General features: G+C 43.4%; 1 protein-coding gene across 6 annotated transcripts in view; it reads right to left on the bottom strand.

Annotated features, from left to right (window-relative positions):
* The window catches only part of PTPN13 (protein tyrosine phosphatase non-receptor type 13), a 238,727-nt gene that overhangs the window by 91,772 nt on the left and 119,731 nt on the right, over window positions 1-27,224 (bottom strand). For all 6 annotated transcript variants that reach the window (XM_090037019.1, XM_090037020.1, XM_090037021.1 and 3 more), the window contains one exon: window positions 21,736-22,299. In XM_090037019.1, coding sequence (XP_089893145.1) covers window positions 21,736-22,299 — 564 coding nt within the window. The remainder of the gene's footprint in view (window positions 1-21,735; window positions 22,300-27,224) is intronic.

Raw genomic sequence — 27,224 nt, 5'->3', positions numbered from 1 at the left:
TATTGAGAAAGAGAAAATTAAAATATGCAGGAAAAATCTGATTTTGAAGGGAAAAATGGGCTGCAATCAAGTGCACTACCTAAAGTTACTTTTAAATTATTTTAGAAGATCAACTGGATTTCAAATCGATTGGTAAAAATGTTGAAAGTATGTAAATCAATTAAGTATTCTACTTTCATCAGTTTTCATTTTAAAATGATCACTAGTCCAGCAAAGATAAGATCCCAAATCCAGATCCCAGGAAATAAAACACATCCTAAAGAAACCCCAGAATAAGAACAAATTGAGTAAACTAGCAGACATAGTTACAGAAAAAAGAGGGCGGGAATTAATAAACCTCTAATTCAGTCTTCTGAAAAAGGTAGGATGAAAGTAAAGCAGAAGTCTTCAAATAAAACAGAGAAAGAAAACTGTACAACTAGGTAGACCTGACAGAGATAAATTCAAATACTTTTGGAGAATTAATATTTCCAAAAGTTTTACTCCATGACATAAAAGTAATAATATTGGAAGTGCATGTTGTTGTATGAGATGTTTGTTCTCTAGGTTTGATACACTTCTCTATGGTCTTAAAACAGAGAATACTTCTGTTAACAATTCTGGAAGATTGCTCAAACCCTGCTCCAAAAAAACCAACAACAAAACTTTGTAACTATACAAGTTGATACTGTGCTGCCATGAAAATTCCAACCAAATGAGTGTAACTGAGAACTTTGTTTTTCTGGAACAAACACAACTTTCCTTTCTTCTTTCAATGGAATGAGAAGGTTTATTTTTCCTTTGTTTTTTAAATGATCTTGCTTTAAGGCATTTCAAAATGGCTACTTTTTTGTATTCTGTTTTGAAAAATACAAAATTTTGTATTTAGGAGCCACAAAAAGGGGGTAGGCTAAGAGGTCATAGGAAATGAAAAAGTTCACAGAAATACATTTAAACAATTTTAAAAAATGCATGCAAAAAGTAAGACTTGCTACGATGTGTCCCTTTTACTGGTAGCAGGATACTTGACTTAATAGTTACTGACTCGGCCTACCAGCAGAAGTTAAAAACCTGCTGGAAGCCAGTGGGCAAATTCACCAGCTAGGGAAGGTAGAATAAAACTCCCAATCACCATTCAGCCCATGTTCCTTTCCTCTGGAGGAAAAAAAATTCTCAATACCATGAGTACAGGGTAAGAGAGGCCTGCCACATTTTCTTGTGCGTGGGAAGGGAGACATGTAGCAGAAGGCTGGGTGCTCCTGCTACTTTAAGAGAAGGCAGGAGGTAACAGAATCAAGCTGCATGTGTTCCAGAGAGCAATTTAGAGCCCTGACCAAGAGGGAGCTGAGCTAGCAGTATATAAGCCCAGGGCCTGAGCTAGTCAGGCAGTCTAGCCCTGAGAGCCACGGAGAGAGGAGCTCCAGAGCAGCAGGACTGCATCAAAGCTTCCTGGGGAAGTAAGGAGTTCCTAGCTGGCCCAGGGAGAGAGGGCCCAGAGACAGAATAGGGGCTAGAGAGAATAGAAATAAAGCAGAGGGCCCAGGGAGCAGGTACAGCCAGGGTGTCTGTAGGTCTCACTGGCCTAGGAGCAGGGCCAAGGCTCAGGAGGTGCCAAATGCCAAGAAGGGCCACAGCTGGAGACTGGTGGAGCTGAAGACCCCATGGATCTCAACTAGCCTAGGAGCGGGACCAGGCTCTGGGGAGAAAAACCAAAGGCCAGGGGGGCCATGGCTGGAAACTGAGTGGGGGGCAGAGTGCTCATAACCCAGACAGGGAATGGTGTAAGGACAAAAAGAGCCAGAAGCCCATAGCCTGTAGAGGTGGTTATGATCTGATTAGTATGTGTGACATCTCAGAGGCATGGCCGTGGATACTGGGAAGGATGTAATTACCCATGTAATTATCCCTGAAGGTGATGAGCGGTAACAATGGCACTCATGAGTGAAATCTTGTTTGGGGAGCCCTGTGGCAGCCTTCCTTTCAAGGTGTGGCAGATGAGGAAAAAAGGAGATTGTCCAAGGACAGAGAAGTTGATAAGGGCTGAGGTGGCTCCGGGCATCAAGGCAACCCTTGGTGTGAGACAACATTGAAGATGGCACATGTGTTTTGTTACAAGGGTTCCATAAAAGAGACCCAGGTGGATAGATGACATGAATGGCACACTCCCAGGCACAGCTGCCCGGTGCCTGCAAGGCAAAAAATTCAAAATGTAAAGTGTAAGAGGGAAAGGTGTGAGAGGGGGGGGAAGAGGAACAAGCACTCAGTGACAGTAAAGCATCTGATGGAAAACTGAGGTTTAGTTTAATATCCCAGCTACCTCAGTAACATCCACTCCTCCCGAAGGGGCACAAAGATGAAACAGCCATACGACTACAATACATAGTTATGTTCTCCTTTCTTCTTTTCAGTATGCATATTCATATTCAGATAATGCTGTCAGTTAAGTAAGTAAATTGCTAATCCTATTTAATGACTTTTCAATGATTACCACAGAAATGACATCCAAGCTTTCCAGCCTGAGGACTAAATATTTCAAACAGGCCACAATCTTTATGTTGGGGCAAATCCTCCGGCCTTGCCTACTCTCTTTGTTCAGGTTCTGGAGAGATAAATGCTTACTCTGGTGTAATCAGCATCACACCAGTGTGAAAGAACAGGCAGATGATGTATCCCCTCCACTGGGATAACCTTGCCCAATCAGGTGGAAAATTATTGTTGAAAAAGTTACACTGGTTTAGTTTCTACCACGTCTGCCTAGGGTAGATATTTGCTAAAGGCAAACAGGTTATTTATCTGATCTTCTATCACTTATTTTAAGATGCAGTAGAAAATCCACCTAATACCAGAAGCTACTCCAGGATAATTGATTTGGAAAAGATTCAGAAAAAGATTCAAAGATTCAGAAGGCAGTCTTTCACAAACCTGGAGGTACAGGCCAGAGCAATGGGGAAAGAGGAGACCCCAGGTCCTGGGCATAACCAGTATTCCCAGGTCTCCTCCTCTGGAAAGCACCTCAGAGGAGGCTGAGGTTGAGGAGGCAAGTGGCTCAGCTGAGTCAGCTCCTGCTGTTGTTGTGCCTTAGTCTGCTGAGGAGGGGGATAAAGCAGGATTCCCACCCTCAAACCAGAAGCCGGGAGGTAGTGTAGTGTTGGATAATTTTGAGGTGGCAGATGAACCCAAGTATGCCATCTGCCAGCACTGCCGAAGGCAGATCAGTTGGGGCAAGGAGGTGAAACACTTCACAACCATGGCAATGCTGCTGCATCTCAGGAGGCAGCACCCCCTTGTCCTTGCTCCTCCTCAGCCTGGCACAAGTGGGAGCATGCTCAAAGGAAAGTCCCCCTCTCACTCCAAAGCCAGCATTCCCATGAAGCACAGGCAGGCCACCTTAGAGCGGTGGGGAAAACCCACACACAAACCAGGGCGCGTTGCAAGGATGAGCAAGTTCACCCAGAGCATCAGAGAGTTTAACCTTCTCCTTAGTTGAGTGGCCAGGGTTCAGGCAGCTTGTGGTCCCATCCTACCAAGTGCCCGCATGGACCACCTTTAGCAGGATGGTGGTATCCTCCCTGTATGAGGCATGCAGGGAATACTTGAGGGAGGAGTTGCGCAAAGCAGGTCTGCAAGTAGCCTTGCACTTCACCTCTGACATCTGGAGGAGCCAGGCTGGAGATCATGCCTACGTCTCCCTCACAGGGCACTGGTGCGATCTGTCAGGCTGTCAATGGGCTTTCCTTCAAGTAGAGGTGATGGATGAGTCTCACACAGCAAGGGAGATCATAAACCACATGCTGCAGGGATGACTCGTTGGGTCATGGCCACCAACAACTTTGTTGGAATCTGCTATGTGGCATACTGGCTGTACCTCATAGTCAGTGACACCTTGGAGGGGGACAGGGCTGCCAAAGATGGCACCATCACTACCACCCGCTGATTTCAAAATGCAGGAAGGTGGCAGGCTACTTCCACCTCAGCATCAAGCGGGGCAAGATGCTATAAGACAAACAGGCAGAGCTGAGCATCCCACACCACACAATCATGCAGGATGTGGAGACTTGGTTGAACTCTACATACCTAATGCTGTAAAGGCTGGTGAAGCAACAGAAAGCCATCCATGAGATGGCCTTGCTCAGGGAGATTGGGATCACTGCCCCCTAAACAAAGCGAAGTGGGATACCACCTCCCAGATCTTGGTGGTCCTGAATCCCTTCCTCGAGGCCACCGAGACCTGCAGTGCTAGTGATGCCCTCCTTAGCTAGGTAATCCTTGTAATCGAGGAGCTTCAGAACGAAATGGAGAAGTTCCAGGGTATCAGTGTTCCTGGCTGGAAAGCCGCTTTCACCAGAGGTGCAGGCAGTGGTAAAGGGGCTGAAGGAGGGCATCAAAAAACGCTGGATCCCTTGTAGTCCAGTACCATTCATGTGCTGGCAGGTACGTGAGACCCGAGGTGAAGGGGAGCACGTCCAGCACCAAAACCCTCAATCACTGGATGGAGGTGCTGGTGAACAGAGTCAGGGAGGCAGAAGGGCAGAGGTGAGGGCACGTGGAAGAGGGGGATCCACTTTCCCACGTCAGCATTCCCAGCACCAGCCAGTCTCCTCCATGACAGCTACTGCAAATGTGGGTCAAGGGTATGGCTTCAATGTTGAGGTCCAGATTTCTCAGATTTCACAGACATTTGGGCTGGAAGGGACCCTGAAGGATCATCGAGTCCAGCCCCCTGCCTCAGGGGCAGGAAGTCAGCAGGGATCATAGGATCCCAACAAGATAAACATCCAAATATGTCTTGAAGGCATTCAAAGCAGGTGCTTGAACCACCTCTGGCAGCAGTCTATTCCAAACCTTGGGGGCTTGGATAGTAAAGAAGTTCTTCCTTATCTTCAGCCTGAATCAGTCGTGGCGGAGTTTGTGACTATTCAATCTTGTCATCCCTTGGGATACTCTGGTGAACCGACATTCCTCCAGATCCTGGTGAACACCCTTGATAAACTTACAGGTGGCTACCAGATTGCCCCTGAGTCTGCGCTTTTCCAGGCTGAAGAGTCCCATGGCTTTCAGCCTCTCATCATAAGGTCTGTTTTCCTGACCTCTGATCATGCATGTGGCTCTCCTCTGCACTCTCTCAAGCTTCTTGCATTTTGCTTGCTTTACTAGCCACAGCATCACATTGAAGGCTGTTCATCTTGTGGTCGATCATGACCCCCAAGTCCCTTTCATCTTAGTGCTAACCAGTGTAGCACTGCTGAGCCTATAAGCATGCTGCAGTTTTTTCCTCCCAAGGAAATGCAAAACCTTGCATTTTTCGGTTTTAAACACCATCACGTTCTCATCCGCCCATTTCATGAGCCTGTCAAGATCTCCCTGGGTCACCCTCCTGTCCTCAGGTGGGGATGCTTTACCCCAGAGTTTGGTGTAATCAGTGAACTTGGCCAGCCCACTTCTTATACCAATGTCTACATCACTGATGAAGATGTTAAAAAGTATAGGCCCTAGGACAGAGCCTTGAGGGACCCCACTGGTCACAGTGCACCACGACAATTGATTTCTGTCAACCACCACTCTCTGGGTCCTACCGTGGAGCCAATTCCCCAGCCAGCAGATCGTGGTGAGGTCGAGATGCACCAAACTCCAGGCTTAGGCAGGTAGTGCCGAGGCTTCGGTGGCTACATATCTCGCTGAGGACATGAAGTCGCTGGACTACAACTCCTTGGCCTATTGGGCAACCCGCAGCCAGATGTGGCAGGATCTCTCCACGGTTGCCCAGCAACACCTGTCCTGTCCACCAACCAGTGTTCCAAGTGAGATGGTGTTCAGTATTGCTGGGGATGTTGTGACACCACACCACATCTCCTTTGATCCTGGTTTGGTGGAGCAGCTGGTGTTCCTGAAGATAAACCTCTGACTGCTCGGATTCCCCAGCTCCATCTACAGACAGAGCGAGTGCCACTCTGCTCATTCCATCTGCACCAATTTCCTTCTTTTTTTTTTAAAGCATTTAATGCCCCGCTCTCAGAGCTGGAGGCAGCACTCACTGTATCACCAGCCAGCAGGAGAAGAACATCTCCCTGCTGAGCTCCTGTGCCAGGATGAACTTTTGGGACATCTGCTTAAAACTTGGCAGGCTTCATGCCCTCAGAAGGGGCTACCATCCCTGCTGTTTTCATCCAAATCTGCCAAAAAATGACAAAGATATAGGTATTTCAATGATTTCCCATTATAGTCTATGGCCGAATCACTGAATCTCTCCAAATCAGCGCCAAATTTTCTGAAGCTGATTTGGCCAAATTGATTTGGGACAGTGATCTGAATCAAATCACTGGCCTCCGAATTGGCTGAATCTGAACCGAATACTTCCCCACTGACACAGGCCTAGTATCTGCTCATCTGTCTAGGGCCTCAGCATCATCTTTCCCTCACTGTGATGTTTTAGGTGTGTGTGAATCTGGAAATCCATCCAGTTCAATGCTGTAAGCAGGATGGAATCTTTTAATATTCAGAATGCCTCAAATCATTTCACAACTTAGAGCTGTGATTTAAAATATCCTATAAATAAAACTGTGGTAAGTCAGTAATAAAAATGTAAATTATCAAGAGGCATAGGCATGATCCAACAAAACTTTATGTCTGGCAAATCAGTATTCATGCTGAATCGTATTGGGTTTATGCTTTTTCAATCTGCCTTTCAAAATCAGCAAAGCACAGCTTCAGAGGCATAACAAAGCATAAACTAACAAACACCCCATTTACCCAGGGCAAGATATGCAAGCCCAGACAAGTAATACACAGAAAGCCTCATCCTAGCCAACTCAATAGAAATTGAAGAACCATGTTTAGCCTGGAATGTCATTATCCTGAACACATGACTCAAATTACAGAGATACAGGTTTGCAAAGGCATTATTACGCAAATTACTGGCTTCACAGAGGAGGAAGAAGACAGCAAAAGATGGTGGAGTTAAGTGAGTATTACAGGGGGGAAAATGTTCTTTTTGTAATTTAAAAAGGTGCCTAAACTACTAAAACTATTTGTATTACTTAATAATATTTTTTTTATACAACAGTCACACAAACAGAAACTGCCAAATGGATGTCCTAGTCACAGGCTGGAGAGTCACTCTCACTCTCAGTGATTCTTCAGTTCTTTGATCCAAAGCACCACAGCTTCCCAAGGAAGATGCAAGACTGGCATCTCCCACTCCAGAATGGCATACAGCTTGTTGCTTAGGCCACTCCTCTAAGAGATAGGAAAGGGGGATTTGAGCAGAGGAGGGAACAAAATCCAGGTCTAAGACATCTTGTGTGAGTACTCCAGCCATTAAGCAGAAGAATGAAAGGGCACAGGTGACATCACAATTTGCCATGTTTAAAAAGAAACCAGTGCCTGCCACTGCATTTTGTGTGAAGCCTGATTCAGTAGGTGTGCTCTGAGAATGCCTACCAACTAGAGATCCTGAGGCAAAATAGGTCAAGAAACACTGACTTTATGGATTCTGATGGGGCATAGGCCTGAACTAGGTGCTGAACTCCTCAGCACTGTCAAGACTGAGGTGCTTTGGGGTATGCATAAAAACAGAACCTTAGTTGTTGGTTGAACTTTAATTGTGAGAACTGAGGAATCTCCAGAACTTAAGTACCTCTAGTTAGAGAGCAAGTGAACAGGGGTTTTGAGGAGCACAGTTCTAGATTTCAGTTAAATATGGTTCACTTTAGGTGTCTAAGTTCCTTTCTGGATCTGGGTCCCGTTGTCCAAACTGTGAAAAAAATGGAAACAATAACCAAGGAAATAAATGGAACCAAATAAAATATTAAAATTAAAAATTTGATTTAAGTGATTGGGAATAGGATTTGGATTTATCAATTTTAAATAAGCAAGTCTCTTTCTCAATCTGACCTCATTGATAGAAGCCCATCATTATTTTTATATGAGTGTTCATCCAACAAGCCAATAAAATGTGCATTCCAATATAAACATGAAGTTGTAAAAACAGTTCTGCCACTATCTGACACTAGTCCACATCATTCAAAACAAAATAATATTGACACTGGAACCTTCCACAAGGCATGTTGATATGACGTAGATTTCATTTAAATCTGTTGTTTAAATTTATGGTCACTTTTCCTCTTTGAAAAGCCCATTTATGCAAACTATGTAATTAATTCCCTGTGTGATAGAAATGTTATCACCAGCTTTCCAGAATAATTTTATTTTCTACTTTTCACACACAGATTAAAACATGACTTATGAGCATTCTTCTAACATAACTGACTCAGTTCCATACCAGATGTACCAACTATCTGACAGTCCTCTTTACTACTACTGAATTTTAATCAATACCTAAGCATGTCTCCACACTATGTTGTAAGGCATAGTGCGAATGGGGGCTTAATTTGCTTCTACTTAAAAATAATACATAATATTATAATATTGCTGACTTATAGCAGGCTCGCAGACACCCTGGCTAAACTTTCATACAATGAGGTAAGTAAAAAAAGGGATTACAAGAGAAAACATAAATTCAATTGTTTTTCTGGGGTTCGTTCACAAAAGAATTCATCTATTTAGTCTAAAGGTTGTTGGAAGTCTTGTGTTGACGTTTTCATGGACCGCCCCCCGTGAGTTTATGAACATTTTTTTTTAATTTCATCCTCTGCCTCCTCATTGTGGACCATGTGGTCCAGCCCTAGGTATGTCCCAAAAACTGCAGTCAGTGGAATTCTGGTGAACTATTACTGCTTGCTAGCTGCTGGCAACCATACTCACAAGTCACTATCCTTCTGTAATTCTACCTGCCACATTGTTTTTTATACTGCCTTTATGTAAAGACATAAAATGTTCCTAACATCACTTTCCCATGTAAGCATTTGTTGTTCTTAGAGCATAACAACAACAGTTTTCCTGAGATCAATGTGGAGTTTTAGTACAGGTAACTATTTAGTTTAAAAATGACAGACAGAGACCATTCTCATATGCAATTAATTACTTAATGTTTTTTAAAATAAAAGCTAAGTAAATGGAGCTGAGGGAATAATACCTTTGTTCCAACTGCCCTCTGCCAAAATCTTGGAGGAGAACGGAATTGTCATATGAACATGAATCTGAATTTTTCAGCTCAGACATCCTTAAAGCTAGTGGACAAGTATTCTCTCTCATGAATGTTTTCTCTATGCAAGCAAGAAAGTCAGTCAGTGAAAATAGAAATGGAGGCATTAGGAGGTGAGAGGCAGGCTAGGGTAGGGGAGAAGGGGGACGTAGCAGGTAACAGCAGAGAAGTACCTGCTGCTACCTGGGGAGTCAGATGTCAGGCAGATTGTAGCGTGTCATGAATCCGATGTCTATATTGAGTCCATGAGTTTCTCTATCTAGGAGGTTGATGAAGTGAAGTTCATAGGCCCGCCTGTGAAAAGTGGTTTGTAAAATCAAACAAGCACCAAACCTTGATAACCTCATCACCAGAAGCCAACTTCCTCCAGCCCAAAACACACCAAATGGATCCAGATCATACCATGACAAGAAACCTGCCAGCATATCTCCAATACCCCCACAAACTGCACACCAGAATGTATTACAGACAAGAATACCCAATGTGCCTGTGAGAGCACATTTCTCACAAGCAAACCACTCTGTCTCCAGTCTCTCAGTCCTGATCCTCAAAGGGAATTTACAAGCCACTTTCCACAGACAGACCTATGAACTTCACTTCATCAACCTCCTATATAGAGAAACTCATGGACTCAATATACACATTGGATTTATGACACACTGCAACCTGCCAGACATCTGACTCCCCAGGTATCTCTCCACTTTTACCTGCTACATCCCCCTTCCCCGCTACCCTGGCCTGTCTGTTACCCCCTGATGCCTCCATTTCCATTTTCACTGACTGGCTTTCTTGCCTGCATTGCATGCCAGCCTCTGGTTTCTTTACTATTCCTTCCATCCAGGAAGAGCACACACAAACCAACTAGATGCTTCCTCAGCCTGACAGAGTTTAAACCTGAAAGCCCATGCCTCACAGATGGCATCCCAGGCAGCTAGGCTGAGATCACCTGAAGCCTCACAATTCCACTGCGACCACCAAGCCTCAGGCCTCTCAAAGATCTTAGGGGTCTGGGCTTTCCCCAGCCAGGACTGTGCGCGTGTGTGGTGGCTGAAGGTTATAAGGCACCTCCTATCCACATTTCACCAGACAGGTCCTCAGTCCTGGCATTTCCTGGGGCTGCCACATCACTGGCAGTCCCACTAGGCCTCCTGACCCTGGCAGGGAGCAGTTTTAGGTCAAGCCCAGGAACTGGGGCCTCCTCCTTCCCCATGGCCCCAGCTCATACCTCCAAGTTCATCCTGGCATGGGAACTCAGCAGGGAGATGTTCTTCCCTTGATGGCTGGTGATGCAGTGCATGCTGCCTCTAGCTCACCCTCAGGTTACTCATGCCCACCAGCATGTGGACTGTACTGGACCTCAAAGGATCAAGACATTTTTTTGATGCCCTCCTTTAGCCGTTTCACCAGTGCCTGCACATCTGGTGAAAGCAGCTTGCCCCAGCCAGGAACACTGATCCCTTAGAACTTCTCCATTTTGTTCTCAAGTTCCTTGACTATGGGGATCACCTAGCTAAGTACAGCATAGCCAGCACTGAGGGTCTCGGTGGCCTCAAGGAAGGGCTTAAGGACCACCAAGATCTGGGAGATGGTATCCCACTCCGCTTTGTTAAGGAGGCTGCTGATCCCAGTCTCCCCAAGCAAGGTCATCTCATGGATGGCCTTCATTTGCTCCACCAGCCTTCCTAGCATCAGGAATGTGGAGTTCCACCAAGTCTCTGTGATTTTGTGCTGCAGGATGCTTAGCACTGCCTCTCTGTCCTGTAGCATCTTGTCTGCCTTGATGCTGAGGTGGAAGTAGCCTGCCACCTTCCTGCATTTTGAAATCATCTGGGTGGTAGTGACAGCACCATCAGTGGCAGCCCTGTTCTCCTCTAAGGTGCCCCTGACTATGAGGTGGAACTTGTGTGCTACACAGCGGATGCCAACAAAGTTGGCATCATAGACCACCTTGACCATATTGGCCCCGCTGTCAGTAACCATGAAGCCGTGGTTACCATGCGGTACCTGGTCACTATGATCTCCCTTGCTGCATGGGACTCATCCTTCACCTCTGCTTGAAGGACAGCCCACTGAGACCTTGACTGACTGCACCAGTGCCCTGTGAGGGAGAGGTAGAAATGATCTCCACCCCGGTTGCTCCAGATATTGGAGGTGAAGTGTGAGGCTACCTGTGGACCTGCCTTCTGCAGCTCCTCCCTCAAGTACTCTCTGCATGCCTCATACAGGGAGGGCACCACCATCCTGCTAAAGGTGGTGCATGCAGGCAGTTGGTAGGATGGGGCCACGAGTGCCATGAGCCACCTGAACTTTGGCAGCTCAACTAAAGATAGGGCTGGTTATTCACAGCAAGCATCTCTGCAATGCTCTGGATGACCTCGCTCACCCTTGCAATGTGCCTTGCTTTTCTGCAGCTTTCCCCCACCGCTCCAGTCTGGCCTGCCTCTTCTTCATGGGGACAGAGGCTTTGGAGCAAGAGGGGGACTTCCCCTTGTGCATGCTCCCACTGCTGCCAGGCTGAGGAGGAGTAAGGGCAAGGGGGTGCTGCTTCCTGAGATGCAGCAGCATTACCATGGGGTAAAGCGTTTCATGCTTCCTTGCCTCAGTTGATCTGGCTTTGGCAGTGCTGACAGGTGACATACTTGGGATCATTTGCCATTTCAAAATTATCCCACACTACACTACCCCCTAGCTTTTGGGTTGAGGGTGTGGATCCTGCCCTATCCCCCTCCGCAGCAGGTTGAGGCACAACAACAGCAGGAGCTGACTCAGCTGAGCCACTTGCCTCAACAACCTCAACCTGAACTTCTTCCGAGATACCTTCCAGAGAAGGTTCTAGTGGAACTTTGAGGGGTGTGGAGCACAAACTCAGATTCCCCGTCATTCCCTAGAATTTCTTTTGTTAGGGCATTCAGGTCCCCTGTTTCCAGATTCAGCTCCTCCTCTGGCACTGGGAAGCTCATGCTGGGAGATGAAATTGGGGTGAAGGAGACTGTCCTGCTGGTGCTGGTGGCTATTTCTGATGTTAGGGGAGGTGGTACGGGTGTCTTCTTCTCTGTTTGTATTTTGCTAGCTAATATCTCCTCCTCGTCTCTGATTACTGTATGTGTCTGACTACTATCTCTTCTTCTTGGTTGTCTTTACTGTATGTGTGTGAGTATATGTATGTATGTGCTTTCCTGCACAGTGATGGATCATACTGCCAGGGAAAATACAGCTTTCTTTTAAAGTGTGGGGGAAAAACATAACAAGAACTAATACGAGGTTTTTGGGGGACGACTAAGTTGAAAGAAATGGATTGGATAGGGATAAGCAAAGGGATTCTAGGTGAGGGTATTTAGGAAGCTGTATCCAATCCTTTCCAAGAAGAGAGACTAGGAGAAGACTGACTAGGAAGCTAAGCCAGTCCAGCAGTACCTTTCAGACGCTGTTGCTCAGCTGTAGAAACAGCTGACAAAAGGGACAGAAAGGCTGCAGGCAGAGGCTTGTATGCTATTTCTATGTCCCTCCCCCAGAGCACTGTGATCAGAAGGGGACTCAGGGAAAGATCACAGTCACTGGCTAGCTACAGTTATCACTCTTTCCCTCCCTGTTCTCCCTGCCTCTTCTCAGTTTCTGTTCCCCTGAAAGATTGTCTTCCAAATCGATTTGGAGGCTGCAAATCAGTTTGGAGGTTGTTTTTTGGTTTCCTGATATATATAACTGGATGAAAACAAGTTGAGGGTACCATAAAAAAAAAATCAGTAGAACACAAGAGAGGGAAAAACTGTGGTGGTAAAAATCAAGAAGACAGACTGAAAATAAGAAGTGGTCTTAAAGAAAGAGGGCAGAATAAAACTAGTAGTGCTGGATGGCACAGGGGTAAGAGCTGAGAAGGAAGCTGAGAAATAAGTTGAGGGGGAAGAGACCTTCCAAATATAGAGTGTGCTCTCACACCTAGTTATCATCCCAGTAACGTACTTAGAAGTGCATAAAAAGCAAAGCCAGATCAAGAGGGATAAACTAGGAAAGCAGGAGATAAAAAGCAAAGGAAAGAACATGTAGTGACAGAAGTTATAATTTAGAGATGCTCCTTAACTAAGGAGACTGAAGGAGCTGGGAACTGGAACATGTCCCTCAGTTAGAGAGCAGCTAGCTAGTTGGCTAGAGAAACAAAGGGTCTGCAGAGGTTGCCCACTGCTCCAAAATAATTAATATAGTTAATTGTTTGGTTCTTCTCATTTACATATGCCTGGTTTACTGAACCAGGTGATCACAAGAGAACAGAAGATGACTTTGTATTTTTTGGTACCCAAATGCTTCCCGACTAAACAAATCTCTCACAAAAAAACAGCTGTCCCCACTTCCTCACACCTGGATTCCACATGCAAATTTCAGAAAGATCAACTTCTACTCTTTAGTTGCAGTTCTTTCTCTCTTTCCTCCCCCTCTGCCTTTTTATCTAGTCAGCTATAATGGCAGTGCCTGTTCACCCTTCTGTTTTTGTGCCACTAACCTTCCTCAGAGCATAAGTGACTGCTATTCCTTGGCCCCCTCTCTGCATTTCGTTAAAGATCATGTAACCTTACTCTTGTAAGACAGAAAGGTAAACATATACTTCAGCAATAAAGCACTTCAGTTTTAGCACACTTACACTGGAGAAGAAATAATTAAACATGACAAAAAGCCTACCAACGCAATACATGAAAGGATGGGGAGTGAAGGAAAAAGACTAATGCTGGAACAGCATCAAACTGATACATGCTGTACTGTCAGGCTCATTCAGGGGCAGGCCTGGGATCTAAAAACCAAAAGTCTGTTTACAGCTTTGTTTCTCAGAAGATACAATCAGCTTTGTGGTAAGATTGTGGTGAAAGCTATTGGCTGGGAAGTGAATATATGCTGTTAACCAAAGAGCCCTGTCTGTTGTTAACTATGGTCTTTGAACAGCAAGCCACTCACTAAATGTACAGGCCAGAATATTTCCAGTCTCTAAATGAGGACATTTCCCTGTTGGTGCCAAGCAACAACTGCCAAGTTTCAAGAAAAACAACACAGATCTATTTACTATGGAAGGATGATCTTTCACGTTACACGGTTTTATAGCTGCTCCATGTTATAAGGTTTTATAGCTGTAAAACCCAGAACAAACTCAACACTTGGAAAAGCAAAGTATAAGCCTAAAAAGACAATAAGTATGGACATAGTAGGCATGTCTTTAATTTCTTTGGAGGGAAGGGAAGGGAAGGGGGAAAAAATGTCACGGATTTCATAGACATTAGGGCTCGAAGGGACCTTGCAAGATCATCGGGTTCAGCCTCCCGCCCAAAGGGCAGGAAGTCAGCTGGGGTCAAATGATCTCAGCACAATAAGCATCCAAGTTTTTCTTGGAAGTGTCTAGAAACATTTTGAGAGTTTGTTTTTAATATTCAGAAGCAAATCATGTATGCTTGTAACCACCTATGATATTTCTTCTTTCTCCATCTCCCACCTAAGCACTGGGCAATGAACAACTGTCCACATTTTTATGCATATGGAGAAGATAAATGTTCTCATCCTCAGAAGAACACAGCTGAACACAAGAGTGCAAGTTGTCTTTAAGAAGCTTATGAAATTAAACCTGAAACATTCTAAAACACAACTGTAGATTGTAACATAACACAGTTTATATGGTTTGTAGTTTGTATGGGTTTTTTTTGCAGACTGCTGTATTATAAAGCTGCTATAATTAAGGTTGTGTCAATCTTTCTACTATAAACCCTATTTTCCTGAGCTTTCTAATTTGGTTGTAAAATGTGTTCTGAGTGAACACTTGGGACACCAGCTCTTATGTGTGGGGATATTTTTACAGTCATTCAACAAGAACAAGTGCTGACCATGTATTTGCCAGGGAACTGGCTGAGGCTGCATGCTCTCAGTGCATAGTTGTCATGGGAGAATCTCATGGAATGAACACTCAGCCAAATCTGATTGGTCACAAAGCTTCCTTACATGCATGGATGAGTTCTACCTGTCCTAAGAAGTTTATGGGCCAACAAGAGGCAAGGCGCTGCTGGACCCGGTACTGGCCAAAGGGGGCAATCTAATCAGTAACCTAAGAATTGAAGGGAAGCTGAGTGACAGTGACCACAAGTTGATCACTTTCACTATCCATCACAAAGCTGGCAAGTCAGCCAGCAGTGCAGTAGCCCTTGTCTTTAGGAAAGCTGACTTTCATAAGCTCAGGGGGCTTGTCCTTGAGGCCCTAAGAGGCCATGTTTTCACAGGGAGGGGAGTTCATGATGAGTGGTTGTTCCTTAAGGAATCAATCCTGAAGCACAAGGGATTCCATCACTACCCGTAGGGAAGGTGGTAAGAGGGCTCAAGAACCCCCTTGACTCAGCAAGGAACTCATGGACCTCCAACATCTAAAAAGAGAGGCATATAAAAGATGCAGGACAAGAAACATCACTAAGGTGGAGTATACAGCACTGGCCTGCACCTGCAGGGAGCGAACTAGAAAAGCCAAGGCTGCAACTGAACACCATCTGGCTACATGAATCAAAGACCATAAAAAGTCCTTTTTCAGATATGTGGGAAATCGGAAGAAAAACAAGGGCAGCATTGGACCCCTGCTAAACCAGTGGGGGGCAGCTGACTACTGACACCCAGGAAAAAGCCAAACTGCTTAATGATTACTTTGTGTAGGTTTTTCACCAGTCCAAAGGGTTAGCTTGAGGATATTTGAGAACTCGTGGCGCTCAGGCAAAGTACCTGAAGTATGGAAGAGAGCCAATGCAGTGCCCATCTTCATGAAGGGGAGGAAAGAAGACCTTGGTAACTATAAGCCAATCAGTCTGACCTCAATCCCTAGGAAGATTTTGGAAAAAATTATCAAAGAAAACATTCTTGACAGGTTAACAGAAGGCAACATTCTGAGGGATAGCCAACACGGGTTTGTTGCGGGTAAGTCTTGCTTGACCAATCTCATTTCCTTCTATAACCAGGTGATGTATCACCTGGACAAGAGGGAAGGGTTGATGTCATATATTTGGACTTTAAAAAAGCCTTTGACCTGGTGTCCCATGATGTTCTCAAGGAAAAATTGGGCAACTGCAGCCTCATCTACTCCACAGACTGATGGCTGGGGAACTGGCTCCGAGGTCAGACCCAGAAAGTGGTAGTTGATGGAACTGAATCAACATGGTACTTGGTGACTGGTGGTGTCCCCCAAGGCTCCATTCTCAAACCTGTACTCTTTAATGTCCTCATAAACAAACTGGACACTGGTGTCAAAAGTGGACTGGCCAAGTTCACTGACAACACTAAACTTTGTGGAAGAATCTCCACACTTGAGGATAGGCTGGTGGTCTAGGCCAATCTCAACAGGCTTGCAAAGTGGGTGGATGAAAACCTGATAGCATTCAATACGGAGAAATGCAAGGTGCTCCATCTTGGGAATAAAAAGCCGCATCACACTTATAGGCTTGGCAATGCTTTTGGTCACTTGCTAGCACCATGACCGAAAGAGACTTGAGGGACATGATTGACCACAAGATGAATATAAGCCACCGATGCGATACTGCAGCTGGTAAAGCAAACAAAACTCAGGCTTGCATCTACCGATGCATCTCGAGCAAGACTCAGGATGCCATCCTCCCACTGTACTCAGCTTTGGTGAGGCTGCAGCTAGAGTACTGCATCCAATTCTGGGTTCCACAACGTAGGAAGGGCATGGAGAAGCTTGAAAGAGTCCAGAGGAAAGCCACATGCATGATCAGAGGGCATGAAAACAGGCCTTATGAAGAGAGGCTGTGAGCTACGGGACTCTTCAGTCTGGAGAAGCACAGGTTCAGGGGTGACTTGGTGGCAGCCTATAAGTACATAAGGAGTATGCATCAGGATCTGGGGAAACACCTGTTCACCAGAGCACCCCAGGGGATGACAAGGTCCGATGGTCACAAACTCCTGCAAGACCGTTTTAGGCAGGACATAAGGAAAACCTTCTTTACTATCCAAGCCCCCAAGGCCTGGAACAGATGCCCCCCAGAGATGGTGCAAGCACCTACTCTGGACTCTTTCAAGAAACATTTGGATGTTTATCTTGCTGGGATCCTTTGACCCTCGGTGATTTCCCAATGATCTTATGAGGTCCCTTCCAGCCCTAATATCTATTGAATCTATGAAACACTTCAAGATTTATAAATAGAAGAAAGGCCAGTTTAACTCAAAACAATTTTGATTTAAAAATGATGTAAGCCTTTTTTGTTTGCTAAGTTCCCTTGTGATTTAAAAAGAAATCTCTATTTGGTAAAGTTTAGTCTGCACTAAAGTAACTGCCCTTCTGGGATTTGAAAGAAAAGGTTAGAAACAGATTTACAGACAAGGATATATATGAATTGAGGAGAAATAGGACCTTGATGCAACAAAATGTCAAATACTGCAAAAAACCTGGAAGGTCCTGCAAAAAGACTCTTGTTTCCCGTTAGGATTCTGCTAGCACTGTACTTCCAACTCTTCCTAGGTTTGTCAATCAGGCCTGTGATTAAACACTTGCTCTTTTTTGCAGAATGCTTGATCTGCTCTATAAAGAGAGTAACAAGCCATCTCTACCTAGCAGCCCCTTCCTTCAAGGTCACACTAAGTCAAGTACGAATGCATGATCTGTGAAAGAGGCTGGACATTGAAATTCTTTTCATTAAGTCCTATCACTTCATTCTTCTTTGGTTCTAGACAATCTTCCCCTAAACTGCACATTCTGCAAGAGGCAGACAATCTGCAACTGTGATGATTGTTTCTGTTGCTACCTAACTGTTTCTACTCGCTCTTTGAGGATGAGTTACACAATCTCCATTACCCAGTGAACTGGCAGCTTCACCCATGCACCTTCCATGAGCTTCCTTGAAATGATGAGCTGATGTTCAGATTTGAAGATCTCTCTCATGTGCATTCCAAAAGGTACCACCATACATGGTAGGACATACCTAGTAAATAGGCATTCAAATTTGTATGTGCTAGATATAGATACTCTTTGCGTATTACAGCTTTCTTCTGCATAACAAAACGAGCAAGATAAAGACAAATTCATATTTCTCTCTGCAAAAAAAATCCCTCAAATTGATAGAATTCTATTTTCCTTTGTGTGTCCAAACAGTAGTTTTTTTAGCCATGTAGGTGGCTCTGAATTGCCAGCAGAATGCTTTAATCACCATGCTACAGGTTAGGAATTATCCATTTCCCTCTCTACCATTCCTTTTGAAGCTGGACTCCTACATGGATGAGACAGAGGGAGATTGTGGGCCAGAAGGGACAGAACAAGCTATAGGGTGCATATCTCAATGAGATGGCTGCTGGGCTGGATGAGTGAGGACCCTGGGTTCCAGATTGCAGCCTTGCTCCCAAAAGGGCTGAAAATTCCCCATTGCAATGGTCTCCACCTGCTTTATCCAATTAGTATTAAATACAAGGGATAGTGACTCACCTTCAAAAGGAGCACTGGAGATACAACTGGCTAAAGCTTGACCTGTAACATGATGGTTAGAACACAGTGCTAGGAAATCAGAAAAATAAATGTTCAAACCTGCTCTGGGTAACAAAAACCTGGAACCTGAGTCTCCAACTTCCTGGATAAGTGTCCAAATCATTAAGCTACTAGGGCAGAGATATAGGAAAGCCCTCCTCACCTCCCCTTCCTCTCTCCATCCACCCTTTTATCTGAGTTATACAAAGGTACATGTGCCTGACCAGTGTATAGTCTCCAGGGAATGCTCAGTCTATGCATGCATGCTTATGTGTCCACAGCATGTGGAGAAGGCCAAAAATGCCTAGGTTCATAAAGGGAAAGAGTTTAGACCCTTAATTCAATTTATTAAAGGCAAGATAAGTAGGGTGACCATAGATCCCGTTTCTACTGGGACAGCGCTGTTTTAAACACCTGTCCCAAGTGTCCCATTGTTTTGCTCAAATTAACCATTTTTTTAAACCATTTTCATGGGGATGCCTGGGTCATGTTTAAAACAGGACTATTTCAACAGTCCTCCTCCTCTTTACACCTTACCCCCAAACTCTCTAGCATATTCAGCTGAGACTGGAGCTCAGAGACATCACAGACATGCTGGAATAAAGCCGGGAGGAATGAAGGTGTGGCAGTATCCCCTTTTGAGGAAACTAGGGAAACATGTTCCATCCTAAAGACCAGAAAGTAAAGAATGCGGAGCATAGGAAAGGAAAAAAGAAAAGACAATTCATATTTTATACAAATGCTGCTTCCCATCCAGTACAAACATACAGTAAGTACCTCCAAAATCAAAAACCTTTGAATTCCAGCCTGCTAAAAATGTTCCTCACTGAAAACGTTACAAATAAGTCTCATTGGGAATTCATTTTCAGAACAAGATTTTAGGTAAAGCCTTTTTTGAATAGTTAGTAGACAAATATAGAAAACAGCATTAACAAAAAAATAAAAGAGCCCTTTTTTGAAGATTACATTGACAAAAAATTCTAATCTAAAATTCTTTATTGAGAAAACCAAAATCCTTGCCTGAGCAGGGAAAGCACGATAGAGCTCTTGTATACAGATATTTAATTTTTAAAGGGCAGATTAAGATGAGTATGTTGCAAGTCAGGCCCATACCGGCAAATTATTTTATAACCTTTTCTACTAAACAATACTGTGAACTCTTAATGATGGAACATCAATCATCAATCATTGTCTGCATCTTCTCTAAGTAAATAAGTCACTCAGCACCAAACAGGTAGCCAGTAGGGCTGTGCGCAGCTTCAGTAGCTGATTCAATTTGAAAGAGATTCGGCCCAATTCAGTGACTGAATCTCCAAATCCAAATAGAATCGGGAGACCAATTAAAAGCTCCAAATCGATTCAAAGCATCAGAATCAATTCAGAAAAACTTCAGGAAAGATTTAGCCACTTTGGATATTTGGCCATAGACTAAGCAGGCAGCTGACACAGCTGCCTCTATCTGGTAAGTCTTTTGAGGTTGAAGGGAGGGAAGGGGCATGGGGGAGGCAGGGATTGGGGGTGGGACTGGGACAAAAAGCCAAGCTGGGATGGGGGGGATGCGCTACTCTAGGAGGGGGACGGGGAGGGCTGGGATGCGGGCGCATGAGCGCTGGAAGCAGGAACTATGCCCTGCTGCTGCCCAGAGTGAGCCACACCCCCATCGCGCCCCACCCCCCACCCGCAGTGGAGTATTGAATGCTTCCCTATTCGCACAGGCCTAGAAGCCAGCATATCTATTATCACTAACTGTACTTTCACCCTTCCTTGTGTGAATCTGGTATTTTCCTGCATTTGAATCATCTCAACATTTTTTTTCAGGGCATGGACATGCTAAGATTTCTTGAGTATCCACAAACTGTCTGAATGGGAATGACAAACTGTTGCTCATTAGTGGGATTGGCCACGTCTTGGGTTTTGCAACTGTGCAATACTAACATGCACAGAGAAGAGCTCTTGAACAGTGAAACTATTTTATTTTCCTTGTTAGTGCAGGGAGTGGCTTGCTCTTTAGTTTCATGAACTGCATGTCTTCAGAGACTGGAGGTTAAACTAATTAATAGATTAGCTACACTAATATAGATTAACTTTAAATGTTTTCAAACAAAATTGCCAAAGACAATGATATTTCAAAAGTAAGCAGTTTAAAAGGAAAAAAACCAACTTTATTCAAACACAAAAAGCCTCTGAAAAACACAAAAAGCCTCTGAAAAACAGTATAACTCAATGTCATGTAATGTTTTTTATTTTATTTACTCCATTTTTTTCCATTTTAGGAGCACAAGAGTTCTGTTTCAGAGGAAACAAAAAAATGAAGCCTTGCGGTCCCTTTATTGATGCAGTGCCCTTCAACTAAATATTTTTTAATGGAAAACGCCTCCATCTGGAAACCTAGGAGATGAATCATTAAAGGTCTGATGTTAATTCCAGATACAGTGTTTCTCTCCATGCCAGTGTTTCCCCCTCTTCCCCACAACTTTCATTCTTCCACATTAAGAGTAGCATTATGAAAGATGAAATACTGATAGCAAGAGAAACTCAAGTCCTTCAGGGTGGTACAGAAACAGCTGTGGCATTTCAAGCTTTCCTCTAACACCCCAGTGCGCTTCAACCCTGCATAGACTGCATCTCCAGCGGTAGGGGGAGGAAGTGGAGTAGATCTACATATTTTGGGTGCTGACAGAGATGGGGAAAAAAAACAAAATTAAAAAAACAGTGCTTTCCCGAAACAGGAACGGCATTAGTTTGACCTGGCTCCCCAATGTCTCTGTAGTTTGTGTGCTTCAGCCACTAAATAAAAGTGCCAAAAAGCCCCACTGAAGCACGTGAGTTATACAGATGCTGGGTGAGCCAGGTCAAACTGATGCAATACCTCTTCCGGACAAGCACTCCATTTGGTGTGGAGGCACACTGAGCTGACAGTAAAGGACTGTTTTTTTCTTTTCCCCCCACATCTGTAAGCACTCTAAGTCTCTGCTGTGGACTAATGTAAAACATGAATACCTGACTCAACAGGCCACTATTCTGAACCAGTATAGCAATAGCTCTTCAATAAGGAAGCAACCCTCCTTATGTTTTTCAGTTTACTTAAAAAATGAAGATTAAGTGATAGTCGTGATCAAATAGAGAAAGCCACTTGTGGTAAGTGTTCCACTCATCAACACAGCACGCAAATCACACTAACCTTCTACATCCATGGCTTCCCTCAGAACTTGCAATTTCCTCTGTCTCTCTCTGATTCTGTCAAAAGCACTTAATAATGCCGCAGACGTTGATGTTTCTGACGCCTGGCGCAGCTGATCCAGTTTCTGTGGACCAAAGACATCTAGTGCTATGCTCCCATCAGAATATCTTGCTTCTTTGTTCCTGGTGGTAGTTAAAGTCCGTACTGTAACTGTGTCATAATGATGGTTGTGCCTGCGACACTCTCCAGAATGGTCTCTTTCAGTTGCTTTATCAGTTGTGCGTAGCAAGTCTGTGGAGGAAGCCCAAACCTTCCGCCTGCAGGAAGCATTTACCCCAAGCTTATTTTTTCTTTCCAAGTCATCAGTTCTACATCGATAGGGACAGCAAGTGTCTTCATGTCCAGAGTTGTAATCTGAGGAAATATCCAGAAAAAATTCTCCCTCTCCTTGTGCCTCTCTCATGGACAGGAATCCCATAGACTTACTAAGACCTTTGTTAAGCGCAGAGTTTTGAGAGAACTGAGTCTTATATCCTTCTGGTGCACTTTCCATTAAACTTTTTCCTGGAATGAGAAAAATGCATTGTAGATGTATTTTCAATTAATTAAACAAAGTTATGGATTTTACTAAGCTATCCAATAATCTCTAAAGCAACATTGGTTTACCTGAAAATACTGTAAAAGCTACTTTATAAGATTTCTCCTGTGTGAATGAATAACTCCAAACCAATATTTCTGAAGTGGTCTAGAATGCATTTTAAGCCTAGTAAGCTCAGAAGTAATATTAATATTTAAAATATATTTCCAAAAATATTTATTTTAATACTGTCTGATTACCAAATGGTCTTTTTTAGACTGACATAATTTAAACAATATTATAGCCATATTTTACATATTTCACCTATGCTTCAAAGATACAAATTATGTATTTTTTAAAAAAGTATCTGAGGCCAAATTAGCCAAAACTAATTTTAAATCCAAGAGTCCAGAACTATAAGTGGCCCTGCTACTGGCAAACATCCTCCACCCTCACCTGGAGCTTCAGATGTTTCCGAAACCTTTGGTGGGCATCCTACTTGCAGGCCCAAGCCTGGAGGCTTAGGGTTTGGATGCCCCAGAGTTTTGCTTGCCCTTAGTGATAAGGCCCTTGGAGCAAGCACGGGAGTCCCATTTCCATAAACTGGACTTGAAGCTGCTGCACCTTGGCAAGTACTGAACCACACCAGAAGAGCAGTTCTCCTGTGAAGTAAAACTGCTTTCTTAGACACAGATACATTGTTTTTCCCCTGCCACGTTAAGAAGCCACTATGCTTTATCTGAGCCTTCAAGAGGCTGAGCTTCAAAGATACCACCTACAATTTTATAACTCAGTGTCATGTAATGTTTTTTATGCCTTATGACCTGTCTAGGTTTGCTGTTTTGAAGTTGAGGATGCCTTAAGGCAGTGTTTCTCAACCCATGGGTTGCAACCTAAAATGGGTGACAAGAATATATGAAAGGGTCATGAACAAACTTTAAAAATGGATCAACAAACTTTAAAAAATGGATCCTCCTTTAAAGAAGAAAAACATGGGAAACCATGTCTTTTCCTTTGCAGGTTGGCAGAGTTTCAGACTGCCAAGGGCTGCTTGGCCCCTGCAGGGCTGGGGACTGGGGGTAGGGGGCAGTGGGTTGGGAGTGAGGGACACTGAGTCAGTACTGGCCATCGATGTTTACAAATGGGTCCTGGTACAAAAAAGGTTGGGAACCACTGCCTTAGGTATCATCTGGAGAGAGATATCACTATGTAACTTGGAATTTAAAAATCTTGGATCTTATTAATTATTGTTATTTTATGGTGTTACAATCTCTTGAGATACAGCTTTATAAACTTAAAATAAGCGTTCACATAAAATTTTCAAGGGCAGAATAATTATTGTAACAGTTTTTTTGCTCCAAATTTTATTACGTGGTGAATTAGATATGTTCAAATTCTATATATTTAGGCATTTGGAGGAACCTCTCCTGTGCTTTCAAACAGTATCAGAAGATGGTGACTTGTAACAGACTTCTCAATATATCAGGCAAATAAGTTATTTTGAAATTATTTCTTTTTTCCCTTAAGAAAGGCTCACTAATAGGTAGAATAAGATACTGCTTCTACAAGTGTGTTCAGATGACCATTAGAATGTAGGCAACCTTGAAAAAAGGGCTCTCTGCTACCAGATGTTTTTGTCATGTAACATTCTGATAAGTATTCACCTAATTTTATAAACGCTACCTGAAAAAGTACTTATGACAGTACGTAACCATACTGTCCAGCAAGTGGCTTCAATGCTCCAAAGGTATATTTAAAGCCTGAATCCATCAAACACCATTTGTTGAAACACAAAATGTAATAGCTGACTATTAATATCCCAAGGGAAAGGCAGGCTTAGAGAAAACTCAGTTGCTATGTCTCTTCTACTCAACAGACCTTTTTATAGAAACATTTGAAAGCTATATTGAAATTTTTGTGAATATAAATTGAACCCCCCCCCCAAACCTACTGTGCAATCCAGGCATAAAGTAGCTTAATCATATCTATGCTCCAACTCAAGCAGCATTTTGTTAAATTATAGGGATGATATCCAGCTGTTTTAATTTAAGGTATACAAACATTACGTATGTTGATTTTCAACCTATTGTAGTTTCCCTTCTGGGAAAAAACTGATTGAAAACAGTCACTGGCACATTGCCAAATAAATGTCTGCCAAATCTGCTGGAGATGTAGCAGTGTACATTATTATTCCTGGAGTGAACTTCTAACAATATCCCAAATGAGATATTAGCCTGTATTTCTTCTGCCTGAGTCAGATTTTAAGTCCTCTTGACAAAAGAAGACAATCTGTGAGTTTAAACTAATTTGCTTCACTGACCCTTGTATTGTGAAAGACAGCTCTGGAATCCTAACTACTGTAGTTCTTTGAGAGCTGATCAGCTCCATTCTAGAACAACACTTGTATTTCAGTCATTAGGTTCCTGTAGTTTGCTGCCAGTCTATTACTTTTCATTGTAGTTTATTGAGTGCTTCAGGAAAACACTTCAGTGTGTCCATAAACAACACACTGGAAGCTCAGCTGATTTGTAGCCTGAAGCTTTGATGCTTTACTCTTGTTTATTACAGTCTTGGTTTAATATTCAATATGATTAAAAAAGGTAATTCTTAGCCTTGAAAAGTCATAACATTTTAATTTACGAGCTTCCAAAAGGATAAGAACAAAATGTTTCATAAAAGCATTCCAGAATCTGGAATGGGCTTCCAAGGGAGATGGTGCTCTCCACTGCCTTGGAGGTCTTTAAGAGGAGACTGGACAAGCACCTGGCTGGGGTCTTCTGATCCCAGCGTTCTTTGCTGCCCAGGGCAGGGGGTCAGACTTGATGATCTACTGAGGTACCTCCCGACCCTAAAAATCTATGAAATCTATGAAAAGCTGCTGTGTGTTCAACTACTGTACTCAAAACAGTATGGTACTGTAAGGTTGGTACTGTAGCTGTGATGGTCCCAAAATGATACAAGAGGCAAGGATTTCAAGGATTCCTTCAAATGGCTATTGGCCATGAAGCCATCAAAAACCTACTGCTGCTAAAGTCCCCTACACCCACATCATATGTAGGGACTTAACTAACTCACAATGAGAGAAAGCAATTTTCATGGCTTGAAGAGCTGATTTCACAATAAATTCGCAGCACCCGTACCCCTTGGTGCTGATTGAAAGGGAGGCCCTGAGGGAAGGAGTAATGAGGGGCTAGCTGCCATCTTGACTGCTGGCTGCACTTCATGCAGCCCCACCCCTCAACACTTACTGGGGAGAGGCACCACCCCTTGGTGATGATTGGCAAAGAGGCCCCACAGAGTGGGGGGGAGGAACAAGGGAGCAGCTGCCATCTTGACTGCTGGCTGCCCTTTGTGCCACCCTGCCAACTGATGCCTTCCTCTCCCAGGAAGCTGCATCACCAGCAAGGATCACTGGCTCCCTCTGCGGAGTCATCATTTCATTTTTATTAGGTTTTTTGTTTTTGGTTGATTTCCTGGGACATCACGGAGATCATCATTTTTCACAGTTTCTGTGAAAACCATAAAACTGATCTAAGTAAGTACCTTACTTATATAGTATTGTAAGCACCGTATTTTAGAAACGTGCAGATGTTCCAACATGCACAGATGATGGGAGCACTTGCAACAGCTAAAAAAGTTAGACACACATTTAAATAAGTATTTTGGGGGGGAGGAAAACCCATGTGTGAGGATTAAATATCTAACAAAGAGTAAAATGAGTTTGGCTAGAAACTGCTATGCTAGTACACAATTGCATGCTCAAGGTTCATATGCTTACCGCAAGCTTGTTAGCCTAATTCTATTACTTTTGAAAACTGGTTGGACTTGTAGTTATGACTGTACACAGGAAATCTAGAATGTTTTTTCTTATGTGCTATAGACCTTCAGGACCTTAGGCAAGTTACTTAGTCACAGTGGTTCAGGTCTCCAGGGAGACCAGTATTTTCCTACCTCACAGCAACGTTTGGGATATTATAATGGAGATACAAAAGAAAATGGAGATTGTATAAGATAAACAGCTCTGTCCTTCTTGCAAATTACCACTTCACTAACATATTATCTATTCCTGCATGATCTAAAACATGAACTAACAGGGAATCAATTCCATGCATCCACAATATTGAATGATTTCTTGCTTTATGTAGATGATGAATGCACTATTAATGTCACATTCCCAGATAGGCCTTCAAAGTTTATTAGTTGCTTTTCAACAATATTGTGTTTCATACAAGTTGGAAATCAACTCTGCTAAATCCGAGGTAGTGTTTTTTTGGGAACAAAAAGAAGAAGCTAGCATGATTTTTCCAGGCATATAAATTAGATGGGGTGTCCATATTTAACTATCCCAGAATTTATTTGATCAAAAATCTGTGCTGGAACAAACATGATGAAAAACATATGCATTAAAGCAAAACATGCCTTTGGTACAATCTTACCTTTAAAAACAAGACTGGTAGAAGGGCAGTACTGGTAACACTATAAAAGCCTAGGAATCTAAGGTAGAGACTATTTTATGTACGGAGTAGAACCATGAGGTGCTGATCACCTGGTTCAGTCCAAAATAGAAACTATTTCTAATTACTTTGAAAGGTGGCTTTATCTTAACCAAACTCTATGACAGGGGACTCGCACAATCTGAAAGAGGGCTGCTTAACGTGAGCACTTCAGTGCAATTAAACACTTTAAATTACTGGATGAAAATCAGAGCCTGTACTCCAATCAGATACCTAAAGGAATGCATTTTAGGAGCCTCTTCCAAATAAATCCTTATTTGTGTGGTTAAACAACATTTATACTCTCCTTCACACAAGTGGACTGGAAAACGTGCTAACAGTTACTGACCCAGTATTTTCCCCATAGTTAATACAAGATATAAAATTAAGAATGAAAGATACCAGCATGCAGACATATA

The sequence above is a fragment of the Crocodylus siamensis genome, chromosome 2, assembly GCF_052110815.1.
Source record: "Crocodylus siamensis isolate JL-2025a chromosome 2, ASM5211081v1, whole genome shotgun sequence".
Classification (NCBI taxonomy): domain Eukaryota; kingdom Metazoa; phylum Chordata; order Crocodylia; family Crocodylidae; genus Crocodylus; species Crocodylus siamensis.
This window is presented reverse-complemented; position numbering and strand designations above follow the sequence as displayed.